The sequence below is a fragment of the Dasypus novemcinctus genome, chromosome 1 (assembly GCF_030445035.2).
Source record: "Dasypus novemcinctus isolate mDasNov1 chromosome 1, mDasNov1.1.hap2, whole genome shotgun sequence".
In the NCBI taxonomy this organism is placed as follows: domain Eukaryota; kingdom Metazoa; phylum Chordata; class Mammalia; order Cingulata; family Dasypodidae; genus Dasypus; species Dasypus novemcinctus.
The window spans coordinates 176,894,415-176,909,279 of record NC_080673.1 but is presented as its reverse complement, the minus strand read 5'-3'; the positions used below and the strand labels follow the sequence as shown (position 1 = coordinate 176,909,279).

Sequence of the window (14,865 nt, the reverse complement as noted above, 5' to 3'; positions counted from 1 at the left end):
TCATTCAGCTGCTTCTGGAACTCCATGGGTGTGTAGGGTAGTCATGCAAAGCACTGAGTGGCATGTGAGCTGAGCTTTTGATGATTATCACAATGCCAAAAAGGAAAAAATAATAGAGAGAGAGAAATGTTTGCTTGTATTCTATGCATGCTTTTGTATGATTGAACCATACTCTGCCCAGCTGAGCTCAAGACCTAAATTTGAAGCATGTAGATTTTTTGGCACAGTGTAGGGACAAAGCAGGTACTTAATAAATCTTTGTTGGACTGAATGTCATTTGTGAAGATAGTTTTTTTCTCATTAGTTGCCTGTCGATATATTCTTTTCCTTACCAGAGCTCTTTCTGCTTCCTGTCTTACTGTGCATGTAAATATATAGAGACTTACAAGCGACCATGGAGAGTCTCAAATGAATTGGGAGGTGGAATCCAATCCTAGCCCAGCATGATTTCACTATTCTATTTCACACCAATCTTACTAATCTTTGCTATTAGAATCATACATTTTCAAGATGGATGAGATTTCCCCACCTTGAGCTCGTAGTAGGAATTCAATCAACATTTGTATGTGGTTAAGTCATGGAACGGACGACAGAAAAGGTGGTTTCAGAGGATACACATAAGACTCAGACAAGCATATTCCGTGGAACTGATCTTGGGGGATGTTTTTACTTTTGTTACAACAATGTTAGGCCTGAGGGAACCATGCCATCTTTCTAGTTTTTCATTAATTTAATTCACTAACACGTTTGTTTATCAAGCATATTTTCTTCATGATCTTTGTTTCAAGAGTAAAGACTTTTTTTCCAAGACGCATTTATTTTCAAGTCCATGTAGTATACTAAGGAATTTCTTAAAAGCAAATCAAGTCTACTATCTATAAATCATTGATTTTAATCACCCATTTACTTGTCTGGCACATATCCCCTTACAGAAATGCACATTATTGGGCATCCTAATTCAAGGAAAAAATTCTCAACATCTGTTCATGAAGATGAAGCATACTTGTGTTTACAGAGCTCTCCAGTGAAGGAGTTAAATAAATGGGCTTCCTTATGAAATGGTCTGCTATGGAATGCAAAGATTAAAAACAGTCATTGAAAAAAAGTGAAGGCAAAAGTCCCCCATGTCAGGGTGATGTAGATTAATTAGAGGGTAAATATAGGTTAGAAATTGGGCCATAATCCTTTATATAATGAATCATCAAGTAGAAAAATGTGGAAATGATGAGGTTAAAATATTCATCTGTGTCTCCTAAAGTCTCATGGACCAAGGATTAGATTTAATTTTTAAGAAGAGAAATGCCTGGTAAAAATCCAAATTGCTGCCAAATCACTTGATAATGATAATAGATCTCAGGGTTCCAAATATCCCGTCCCTCCTCTTATTATTATATGAAAATAAACTGCCAAAAATGGACAAGAAGGCTAACTTTAAACCACTATTTATTCAGTAGAAAAGTATTGAGTACTGTATTACTGTCCTAACTAGGCTTTCCATTAGGAAATATTTCTAATATTCATAAATACTTTTAAAGTCGACATTATTGTTATAATGCCAGAATTTATTTTTCAATTTATAGGAAAGGAAATTGAGGTTCCAACAGGTGGAGTGATTTTCCCTAAGCCATACAATGAATAGATAAAATAGGATTAGGGTTTGACCCTAAATCCCAAGCAGTCTTTTACCCACATTGTAGTGACTGGAAAACCATTTGATGAGCTAAGAAATAGAAATGGTGAGTATAATTTGGAAACCCTGTATATTAGTCAAAGTGGTACTGATGCAAAGTACCAGAAATCTGTAGTCGTTTATAAAGGGTGTTTATTTGGGGTAGAAGCTTATAGTCACAAGGCCTTAAAGACTCCAACTCAAGGTTACTTCCTTACCAAACTTTGTTGTCACATATTGAAGCAAGATGGCAGGCGACATCTGCGAAGGTTCAGCCTACCTCTTCCCTCTTACAGCTCTGTGGATCCAGCTTCTTCCAATCTCAGCTTGTAGGCTGGCATAGGGCTCGTCTCTCTTCCTGGGGCTTGTTTCTCTCCAGGTTCAGCTGCTCTGCTCTCTTCACAAGGTCATCTGTAAACTATCAGACAGATTGCTCATCTCTCTTTCTGGGGCCTCTGCCATGTCTGTGGAGCTGTCTCTTTTCCTTTGTGTAGCTACTTCTGTGTATCTATTTCTGTGTTCTGCTTGAGTGAACGTCCATTTATTTGGTCCACAAATGGGCTGGGGATTCAAACTGAGTTGCCTTAATGACATGGTCAAATCAAAGCCCTAATCTTAACATAATTTAATTGAAGCCATCTCAGCTGAGCCTAATACAATCAAAGAATATCATGCCAAGAGGAACAGACCAGTTTACAAACATAATCAAATATCTTTTTTGGAATTCATAAATAACATCAGTCTGCTACACCACGGTGACATTTTTCTATCTATTTTAATATTCTTGAGTTGCTATGCTAAGCAATACAAGGATCAAACTGGTCCAGAAAAGCAGTGAACTGCAACAGCTCTCATCATGGGACCACACTAAGGCTTCTTTTGCATATTCTTAGGGTTCATTGAAAAATGACTGTGTGAAAGGCATGGCACTATGCACTTAAAAACAATATCTTATTTAAAACTCCTAATATTATAGATATTAATTTAATCCCATTTAACCAATAAGAATATGCCTATATATATCTATATATAGAGAGATATATATATATCTATATATAGAGAGAGATTTTTTTAAAAATCAAACTTATCTCCCTTTAGTGTAAGTCACAAGGTGGGATTGATAAGAGCAGAAGGATTTCCAGCTCTACTGGACACTAACTATGGGACTTCTTCTTCAAGTTATTCAATTTCTCTGTGTCACTTTAACCATCCATAACCTGTTTAAGGTTAGGTTATTATAAGACAAACTGATATATTGTTTGTGGAAAAAAACTTTCAAAACTATAAAAAATATATAAATTGCAATTATTTTTCATTTTTGAAAAAACAATGCCAATGTAATATATATCCAAGGTACGTGTCTTATATAAATGTTCAATTGAATAAGAATTGAAGTGATTATTGAATCACTATGTGATACTTGTGTGAAGAAAATGATTCCAAAATATTGTAACCTACTAGTATCTCCTTATTTGGAATAATTATTTTGGAAGGTGAAAGAATTTGTACTCAAGAAGTCTTGTTTAAGAGCTGCCTTTTTATTCTGGCTGTGAAAGTAGGATAGCCACACCTCTTTGTGCTGAAGAGAGGAATATGAAGTGTCTATAGACATTTGTTTTATTTTGGTAATGAGAAAGCACCAGTATAGTTTAATCGTAGCCTAAAAGAGAAATATCTAATTCACATTAAACTGAAGAGATGTTTAAATCTAACTAAATCTCATGTCCATAACTAGTAACAGGTGAAAAAAATGAGATTTTTGGTTTTTGTGCCTTTTTTGTTGGGTTAATAATGAACAGTACAGCTCTAAAAATCAAGTGCTGAGCAGAAAACCATTGGAAGAAAGAATCTATATAATTCACATGATTCATTATGTCCCTTTGAATAATTTAGGGTCAGTTTTTTGGGATCTTTGTATACTTCACCCTGGACTATAGCACAAAGGTCAGCAAACTAACAGATGGACCAAACCCGGTCTTGTGTCTGTTTTTTGAATGGCCTGCATAGAAAAATGTTTTTTACATTTTTAGATGGTTGGAAAAATTTTAAAAAAAGAATTCTGCTTCATGACATGGGAAAATTATATGAAATTCAAATTTTAGGGCCTATAAATAAAGTTTTTATTGGAACAAGGCCACACCCATTCATTTATACTCTGGGTGTTTTCATGCTATACTGGCAGAGTTTAGTAGTTACAACAGAGACCATATTGCCCATAAAGACAAATATTTATATTCAGGGCTTTACAGAAAAAGTTTACTTTTAGACTACCTCTAGGCTAAATGTAATAGAAACAGTAAAATGAGTAAAACATTGATTGAATAAATGGTTCACTGTATAAAGGGTCCACAATTGGTGTTTTAGAGCATAATACCTTTTTTAGAAATTTTCAGAAAAAATGTTTTTCTACATTTACTTATAGTATTAGACTTTGGCTATTCTGTTTCTTGCCATTTTTCATTCTGGATAAAAAGAGATGTCTGCTCATAGTTTTAGGCTAGAAAAGTTTTTGCAATATTTTGAATATTGCAGTTCTTGATTTTTTTTTTCATTTGCAAAATCAGACAGTTGCTACTGTTTTAATGCTGGCATCATTATTCTTTGGCAATAATTGAATAGCTTATAATCTGTTGGAATAAGAACTATAAAGTGTCACTTGCAACCATTGCTTTTAGAGCTCACATATTTCTAATAATATCAAATATGCAATTGCATGGAAGTTAAAAGGAATATGATTATTAACTCATTCTCTAAATCAGGGTTTCAATTAATGGACCCAAATGTCTCAATATGTTTCTTTTTAATATATTTCAAGAGTTGTTGAATTTAAAGAAAGAAAGACAGTTTGAAGTATGGGGATATCTTGTAATGTTAGAAAAGGAAGATTTCCCTAAATATTTTAAAAACCTGATTAAAGTTTGTTTGAAGGTTCTGCAGGATGTATCTGAGGTTAAGCACTATGGGATTCTAGATACGTTTATTCAACAGCCAGAGACCCTGACTGAGAATATTTGCAGTTTAATCAAGGGCCTGTTCATTTGCAAGGAAAGATCCAATCCCAATATCTTTGATAACTCCTCCTTAAAATTAAAATGGAGCATTCCCTATATTATTGCACCATTTGCTCCACGACTGTTTCTGTACTTTATGACTGAAAAAGAGTCATTAGAAGTCTATTTGATGGACATAGCTAAGTGAATTGGAAAAAAAATAAAACGAGACTTTTCAGCCTATTTAGAAATAATTGATGTGTCTGAGACGGCTGTATGTCTGTTTCAGATAAGGGGACAATTTATGGAGAAACTACTGAAGCTAAAAAAGAAGGTACGGATTTAAAGTTCCCAATAAACTTGTCTATAAGACACAGAGCAGCCGGCATTCAATAGGGAAAGAGATTTAACCTGAGTTTCTTTCCAATAGATGGCATCCTTAGAGTCCTATCCTCTTGTAAATAAAATCCCCATAAAGGTAGTGTCACTAGGTTATAACAAATGGACTCCAAGGGAAAAGTATTTATACTCTTATATTGAAGCTGTATTTTCTCTTTTATTGTAAGTATGGTACATAATATGGCATTCCTAAAGTTTAACGCATTTTTTCCCTTTTCTAATATTGACCATTGCACTATCAAAGAAAACAACACATTTTTATTCTGTAGGTTTTAACTTAGAAGATTTTGCTAATGTAGACAGAAGGCAACTATTTTAAGTATGGGTATAATTATGAGACATAATAATTGTATATAGTGTTGCTTTTAATTCAAAATCTAACAATTAAGAAGGGATGAAACTATAAATAAAATAAATGGTTTCATTATTATTCATATATCTGTGAATATGTATCAGATCTCTATTGCTTTTCTCAGAAATTATAAATGAATTTTTGATAAAGATTTTTTAATAGGTAACACCTGGAAATGTTGCATATATTTGGTAATTTTTGCATTCTGAAAACAGTATTAATATTAATTTCCTCACCTTGCAGATTATAAATATTACTTTCAAAAGGGGGTAGTTATATGGTTCTCTAAAATTAAAAAAAAAATTATTGAAAAATTAACCTATATAGCTAAAATAATAATTAACATGGTTACCATACTTGTAGTTCAATTTGATTTCTGTTTTCTAGATATTTCACAAAAAAATACTTTTTAGATAATTATTTCAGTGTCCTTGGAACGTAAAACTTCTTTCTGTAATCCAGATATTTTCTTTTTTTTTCTCTATTAAAAAAAAATGCTACATTAAAAAATACTCATATTTTTTGAGTATACCCCCCACTCCCCTCACCCTACTCCTCCAACATCAACATCCTCTTTCATCATCGTGGACATTCATTGCATTTGGTGAATACATTTTGGAGCACTGCTGTACCACATGGATAATGGTTTACATTGTAGTTTACACTGTTCCCCAATCCACCCAGTGAGCCATGGCAGGACATACAATGTCCAGCATCTGTCCCTGCAGTACCACCCAGGACAACTCCAAGTCCTGAAATTGCCCCCACATCATATCTCTTTTTCCCTCTCCCTACCCTTAGCAGCTACCATGGCCACTTTCTCCACATCAATGCTACAATTTCTTCCATTACTAATCACAATAGTTCCATAGTAGAATACCAGTAAGTCCACTCTAATCCAGATATTTTCTAACTCCCCACTCCACCTTAGCAGACAGTCTTTCTCTTGACCCCAAGTTAACCAATATACCAATTTTTGCATCTGTTTGCATTTTCCAGAAACCACACCCACATAGACAAGACAAAACTGATAACAAATGCATTTTGCAAATGCATTCATGAGAAATAAAGCTTGACTGATAGTGTTGCATTGCACACTCCACAGCCCCCAACTTAATAAACTGTTATTTGCCATGTTTATCGTTTTAAGTCTGTGGGGTTAATTTTATAAGGAAATGATCATTGCTGTCACACACCCCTCACTTTGGGCTCTCCAGCACTTCCAAAGTACATGGCAGGGTAGGAAGAGCTGTCATGCCCAGTGTCCCTGACAGCAGGAGCAGGAAGGCAAGCCTAACAGATGGAGGGTTTCTCCTCACACACCTTTGGCCACTCCTATGTTACATCTAGACTTCTAGAAAATAAAGTGAATAAAATAAAAAGTGGAGGATCTTGTTTCCAATTCTATGGTATTTTAGAGCAATGCCGACTCTCCTATGTGTCCATCAGTTGTCATTGGCAGAAGATGAAGTTTCATCGAACACCCCAGGAATTAAGTATTTTCTAGATCTTGTCTACCTATGTATTTATAACAACCTTGAAAATATATGGGTATACCCTATCATAGGCTGTGCTCTTCAAGTGAAAATCTCTGGTTTGTCATAATGGGGATTAAAAAAAACTGATAAATGCCATTCTAAAATAATGGAAATATAGGTAAGATCCATACTCAGTAAAAGATTAGTGTTAAAGGAGCTCTGATAAATTTCAGTGTTAGTGTATGTTCTCATTTCCTTTCCAAATAGCTTGCATTTAGACCAAAAGAAACTTACTTCATTAGTGGTATAATTAAGTTTCCAATTTCACATGGATTTAAAAAATCCTATTTAGTAACTTTGTATATTACTGGGCCAGCTGTTTTCTTTACAAACAATCTCAAAACATAATGGGAGATAGCTCTAGTTATATAGCTGTGGCCAGAGGTATAATGCCTTTTATAGTATATGTCTTTGAGGACGCTTAAGGCTCTTTTTATAAACTATCTCATTAATTCTCAGAGAATTTAATTTAGTAAGGGGCAGGTATTGTTATCTCAATTTTACAGACACTGAGCCTAAGGCACAAAAACGAAAGTTCAGCTAACTTCTCTGAGGTCACATAGGAAATCCATACTTGGAATGGAATCTTTTTCTTTTCTGCTATTTCTAACATACTGGGTTTTTTTCCTTTAAACACACATGAACACACACCCGGGCATACTTGAGATCCCTCAACATAATTCAATGTTTACCTTGCCTTTGTAATCCTATTTGGAATTTCATTTCTTTCTTCATTCTGGTTAAACTCTTTTCCCTCCCACCTTGGTTATTGGCACCCCTTTTTGCCTGCATCTTAAAATACTTACCTTCAAGCAAACCTTTGCAGTACCATGATGATCCATAACTTTCACTGTGTCTTGAAGGTAACAATAATGGAGAAAGACAAAATACATAAATGAATTCATAAATAAAACACTTCATGCAAACCTTTTTCTTTTTAGCTGCCACAATTCTTCTCACTCCTGTCATACTTTTACAAGTAATAAAATATCCTCAAATTCTCCATTTCTCTGTATATTTGCAAGCCAGAGGACCCTATGATTCATTTGGTCCAATCTCATTTAGTGTGTTTATAGTCAGGATTGCCTTGTGATGGATGAATCCAAAGGACATGTTTTAGTTAGCATTCTTCTTGCTGTCTCTGATGTTTTATTCAAACTGGCTTTTCTTTTTTTCTGGTAATGGTCTCCTTCCTTGGCTCTGAGATGCGGAAGTGACCTTGTTTTCCTACTCCTCTTCCTTTTTTTCCTTTGCCACTGGCCCCCAGATATGGAATACATATACAGCTCTGAAGTATATATTACCTAAGAAACATTTTGTAGTCATCTCAACCCACAGATCCCCTCTTTTGCAGTGCCTATCCTAGATTCCCAAGCAAATTTCACAGTATCTCTTTTAATAGTTCTATTTTAATGGAAATCTGATCACAGTTGATTTTGTCTCTTTTTTATATACCTAGGATGTTTTGAGTTTCTTATATGTGTGTATTAGTCAGCCAAAGGGGTGCTGATGCAAAATACCAGAAATCTTTTGGCTTTTATAAAGGGTTTTTATTTGGGGTAGGAGTTTACAGATAACAGGTCATGAAGCATAAGTTACTTCCCTCACCAAAGTCTATTTTCACCTGTTGGAGCAAGGGGGCTGCTGATGTCTGCGAGGGTTCAGGTTTCCTGGGTTCCTCTCTTCCCAGTTCTTGCTTCTCGCCAGATTCAGTGTTCCTCTCTTCCCAGAGTTTGCTTCTTTCCAGGCTCTGTGTTCTCTCTTTCCCAGGCTTACTTCTCTTTCCCATGTGTGCTTACTTCCCGGAGCTCTGGCCTAAGACTTCAGCATCAGACTCCAACATCAAAATTCCAACATTAAAAACCCTCCAACTCTGTCCATGCTCAACACCCTACTGACATAGCCCAATCAAGGCCCTAATCATAATTTAATCATACTCAGGTAGAGAACAGGTTATAAACATAATCCAATATCTATTTTTGGAATTCATCACTATATCAAACTGCTACAATGTGTAAAATCAGTTGAAACATCCTTGAAACCTTAGAACATAATGGGTACAAAATAAATACGGGGATAGTGAGATAATGAATGAATCCAGTCAGACACATGGCCTTTTTTTCTAATGGTTTTACTGTCCATTCTCACTGCTGCCACCTTCTCTGAGCCTTAACTCTGTTCACCCCTCCTTAGCATAATTCTTTGCTTTCCACATTTCTTCTTCCTTACGTTTTGCAAGGAATTGTCAGATCACACCTTCAACCTCTGGGCTTTAATTTTGTCATTCATTTAAATAAAAGCTTAATTTCCACCCCCTCTTTTTTAATAATTTCCACATATACCCCACCCCCAATTTTTGGATTGCTTTTCTTTGAGACCTGTTTTTTGGCATTGCCCTTTCCATTCCCTCTGTCACTCCTTCACAGTTACAGAGAGCTGGAAGTTTGACACTTCATCAAGCTTTTTGCTTTCTTCTTTCTTGGATAGAGCAGTTTGCATTTGCAGGACACAATTGTTTTTCAGCCATTCAGGAGAGAAAAACAAAAGCGTGGACACTTCAGGTCACTAAACATCTTTAAGCCTGTATTTTTGTGCCTCCAGACTCTCTCTGGAACATTTTAGGGATACTTGGGAACCAGCTGACTTCTCTTTATCCTCTTTATATATGTGAGGGTCCTCGTTTCTCTTCCTCTTAATCACACATAGCATTTTAAGAACTGCTAAAATGTAAGCCCAACCCTGAATTTTGATTAAGTTAGCTTAAGTTGGGTTTGGTATTAGTATTACATTTTGTTACACGTTCTCTGAATTAGTCTAAGGTATGTCTAGGTTTAAGAATCACCACTTAAACTAATCTGCTTCAGAGTAACAGTAATTAAAAAAGTGACAGTCATGCCTATAATGCAAATTTATTTTCTGTCATGCATTGGACACAGTGCTTTATGTTTCTGCTTTAGTCAATCTTTCTGGAATATATAAATATGTATTCTGAGTCATAACCTCTTCTATAAAACTAGCTGTCTTCTCAATAGACTCAACCTGATACTGAAGAGCCATGTGTAAATATTTTTCTCTCTAACCACCTATCATCTATCATCTATCTTTATATTTCCAATCAGAACAGAGTTTGGGCTACCAACATAATGCTGATATTGTATTGAAGGATTGTAATGGAATATTGAAAATATGGATAAAAATGATGGATGTAATATTCTTTGTTTTGTATTTTTTATTCAAGCATTATTTTACTATTTATTATTTTATTACTTTACACAAAAAGAAATTGATGAATCTAAGAATTTATTAATATATAAATTGATCTTACTATTTTAAAATTACAGTGTTCTTCTTTCTACCATTAAATTTTATATGTATCCTAAGTAATTTATGGATATTAAAATATTCAGTCAGAAAATGAAATGCATAGTTTCTGGGCAGTTATTATACACTACATTATAGAAAACTCATTTTTTGACATTTTTCATTCCAAACATAGCCAATCACTTGTCTCTCTACATTACATTTTGGTGGAACCAGCATTTAAGCACAGATTCTGAGATTGCCATCTTCACAGAAATGTCACCCTCTTTTCTCCTTTTATATCAAAATGGAGCGCCATTCCTCATTGTTTCTCATTTATTTTTTCTTTTGTCATTTTACTAGTAGAATTTATATACCTCTGTATTCACTTTTTTATTTTTTTAATTTAATTTTCAATATAAGAGGTCCCCCTTATATTTTTTGAGGGGGTAGAGACCTGGTCCCCCCACCCCCACCAATCCTCCCACATTAACAACCTCTTTCATCACTGTGGCACAGTCATTGCATTTGGTGAATACATTTTGCAGCACTGTTGCACCACATGGATTATAGTTTACATTGTAGTTCATACTCTCCCCCAGTCCATTCAGTGGATTATGGCAGGATATATAATGTCCAGGATCTGCAATATAATTTAGAACAACTCCAAGTCCAGAATATGCCCCCACATCACATTTCTTCTTCCCTCTCCCTGCCCTCAGCATCTGCCGTGGCCAGTCTCCACATCAGTGATACAATTTCTTCCATTTCTAGAATCACAATTCTTCCTGTGCAAGTGAAGACTGATTTTAAAGATTTGAAAGTTATTGCAATTCTGTTAGGATCATTATACAGTCCCCCTTTCTCCTTTTCTATGATGTTTCTTAACCTACTACTATGTCTTACAGTGATAAGTTCTCTGAATGAGTCTTGGAATTCCTTCCTAAATTCAACAGTGTCATTAGAATTTAATTATTCAGTAATTTTGCTGAGCATTTTCTGTGTGCAGAGCAATATGAGTTTAGGAAAACCTTGATGGTCTCATTTTCCAGGTGAGACCAGACATAAAATAAATCATGGAGCGTTTGCATTTTCAACTGGGAATGATAAATGAAAAGAGCAGGAAAATAAAATATGCATACATAAGATGAAATGCAGGAAATACAAATTGACTTCCATATTTATTTAGATATAAATAAAACATCACACTCATACTACTGTAAAGAATTATGAGAATTTTTAGTGAACTAAAGATAATGATTCTAGAGCATTAAATGCCAGTAAATTATGCTATAACCCATGACTTGTATGCTATTTATTCTTAAACTATTCACTAATTGTTTATAAAAAAGCCTAGTTTCCTTTTGGTGAATCATTATAAAGTGAGAAATGTGACTTAAATATTTTCCGTTTACATTTAGATACGGAAGTTCTAAAAGTTCTAAAAGATTTTGCAAGGAATGAATACTTCAGTAAGTACATGGAAGCTGAGTTAGAAATACCAATAATGATCTATAGTGAGGTTAGAAATACCAATAATGGACAATATTCCTAGCTGTTCTTCCATCTATACCAAAAAGGCAAGTTATGTGGAAACATATGCTTGACTTTAGCAAACCCTATTTATAAATGTGGGGAAATGCCACCACACATTTTAGTTTTCCTATTGACAGCCCCCATGCGCAGATATTCCTGACCATTTGTGAAACCCTCATGGTCTCAGTGGTGATTAGTAATTTGTATCAGTAGCATTCAGGTCACAAAGGTGTAAAAAACGTTCTTCACCTTTCTCATTATTTTCTGGAACATTAGTGTTATACCATATTGTAGGAAAAAAAGTCTGAGCTAAAGATTTAAAATGTGTACTGCCTATGCCACTTTCAATTTCATGCAAAAGCTTAATGGATACAACTATAGCCAAAAATAATCTCAGAAGAATATTTGATTTTACAGGATTTTTTGTATTGTTTTTCCAAGTTATAGTAAAATGTATAATTAATATACATGAGTGTATGTTAATGCGTGACCTTAATTTGCTCCCTTCCTGGGTCTAAACAGTTTCTCATTTATCATGTAATAATCTGTAAATCATGTAGAGTAAATCTCCAGTCTGGCCAGTGACAGGAGAATAGTAAATATTGCTGTTCAATTAGAGTAAAGTTTTGCAGCACTTTTTAAATACAAATTTTAAAGACTAAAGTATATGTTTTTACTTTTTTTGAGTAAACCATTAACAGTCAGAGAAAGCATGTATAATTCAGTTTTTAACTTTATTCTCTATTCCCTGGTTAAGGAAATTATTATCTATTATTTTAATAGTACCCTTACAATTTCCATGTAATAGGTAATATTTCTGTAGGAATCAAGTTGTTAATAATTTCATATTACCTAAATTTCTAAATTCTGTTTATCACCTGTGCCTTTTTAAGTTGTCTGCCAACACACTCAATTTTAAAGCATTATATTATATATGGAGAAAGTATTTAAAAATGGAGTCTTCTTACAATGTATTAAAGTATTACTTGCCTTCCCAAACCACTCACCCTTGTTTTTATAGAGAGCTTATTTGTGAAAGGCATATTTTAAGGGAGATGATAGAGTAGAAAAAATTGACTATGTGGACTTAACATCTGATTTAAATGTGTTTCAGTGAATTTGCTGTTTTCTTATTTCTGTTTCAGAAACTGTACTTTCAGTTTTTCCATAATAAAATCTAAGCTTTAGGCATTGCCTCAGAAAATACAAAGTTGACCACATAGGTGTCAACAAATCTGATCAGTTTGTATTGAATTAGTTGTCAGTAGAACTTAATGTGTGTAATTTATGTATTTTTAAAATAAGATTATTTACAATCTTATATCTTAGTGACATTCAGAATCTTTTCTTTTACAGCCATTTCGTAGAGTGACGTTTTCTGTTGTGAGTCAGCCTCAGGACCCACATCAGGGGTCACTGCAGAGTTGCTATGACAGCGGGCTGGAGGAGTCAGAAACACCAAGCAGTAAGAGTTCATCAGGGCCAAGACTGGGTGCCCTTCCACTCCCAGAGGACAACTATGAAAGGACCACGCCGGATGGCAGTGTTGGTGAGGCAGAGCATATGGAAAATGGTAGGGGCAAACACAACATTCACACACACAATCACGCTAGTGAGCCGTAATAAGTAGACTCATGAAGGTCAGTCTAAAACCAAAATAAAGTAGCCGACACTAAAAGTATTTTATTTTAACTAATAAAGATTTGCTAAAATATAAAAATGCCAACTAAAGGACCATAACTATCCAAATAAAACTCACCAACCTTGCACCATCATTTTAAAACAACTTGTCAGAAATAAACTTGCTTACAAATAAATCAGAGTAGTAGGTGCTATGAAAGAAGCTAAATTAGTTCACAATTCCTAAACAGTAGCAACTGAGAAAGGTCATGTGTTATTGTTTTCTTCTATTCATTTTTGTCATGCAACTACTTCTTCAATTGCAATTGTCCAGTGTTAGGGAAAGGAAATGCCAGTGAAAACACCTTGCTCCACTCTTTCTGTTCCTAGGTATTTAGAAAAGCATTTCAAACCTCTCCTTTCAAGAAATAGACGAAAAGGAGTCAAAGAAGGAGAACATTATTATCTTGTTCTCCATACATTACTGCAAATCTGCTATGACTCTCCTCTGTGTTTATTTATAAGGTTTTCCTTTTTTGTAGAAAGGAAAGAAAGGAAAATAAATCATAATGCTCTCTATATTCTTATCATGCTGTGAGGCGATTCTCATAATTACCACAACAATTAGCCTTATATATGTTGACCTTTAAGTTGTAAAATTAGTTTGCAAAATGCACCTATAAAATTTTCATATTTGCTTATGCTTCCAAAGACACTTATTTGATTTATTTTCTATGTTTCAAGGCATAATAAATGCCTGAGGAATAGATTGGTGTCAAATAACTTCATTATCATTTTAAATCTAAAAAGAAATGTGGTTATATGTGGAAGGAAGAGGAATCACTCGCATTTTATCTGTAGTGAAAACTGGGAAAAGATTTTAGATCTTTCACCGTCTCAACTCCCAAGTGAGATAAGACATTCTAACTTTTTTGTCATATACTAGCTTTTGAAGTGATGCAAGTAGATGCAAGAAGAGTACACTATTGCAGGAGAAATTAAAATTCTGATTTCTGTTTTTGAAGTTTACCTATGAATATTAAAATTAACTTTAGAGAGGTAGTATTTTATAATTGGCCCCAACTGAAATTTTTGTTAAACTAAATCATGTTAAATAATTATTTTGTCCACATTGTTTTCTGGGTGAGTAGATATGATTTCAAGTTCTGATCATTGATGTCCCTCTTGATTAATTATTCAGAGTTAAATGGCATTGTGCCTTATGGCTATGAAGGCATGCTTATCTGTGTGTATGGTGATGTGTGCTTTTGTGGATGGGAGCTTGATGTGCTTTTTAGAAATTAACTTTTTTTTTCTTTTTACTAATTTTTAAAATAAGCCTAAGAATTTTGGTAAGAATCTCAATACTGATGAATATACGGTTATATATTCATATATGAACAATAGTATCATCACATTATAATATATTGAAATGATTTGGAAAATATCAATAATCAAATT

The 14,865-nt window shown here is 34.2% G+C and overlaps 1 protein-coding gene across 7 annotated transcripts in view; it reads left to right on the top strand.

Moving 5' to 3' along the window:
- Positions 1 to 14,865, top strand: part of PCDH7 (protocadherin 7) — a 440,575-nt gene that overhangs the window by 186,627 nt on the left and 239,083 nt on the right. For 2 of the 7 annotated variants that reach the window (XM_058300022.1, XM_058300016.1), the window contains exon 2: positions 13,141 to 13,249. The exons of 1 other annotated variant lie outside the window; for it this stretch is intronic. In XM_058300022.1, the coding sequence (XP_058156005.1) occupies positions 13,141 to 13,249 (109 nt within the window). Of the gene's footprint in view, positions 1 to 13,140; positions 13,358 to 14,865 lie in introns of all 7 variants that reach the window. 4 more of the 7 variants (XM_004463019.4, XM_071217122.1, XM_004463018.4 and 1 more) reach the window with 2 other exon arrangements.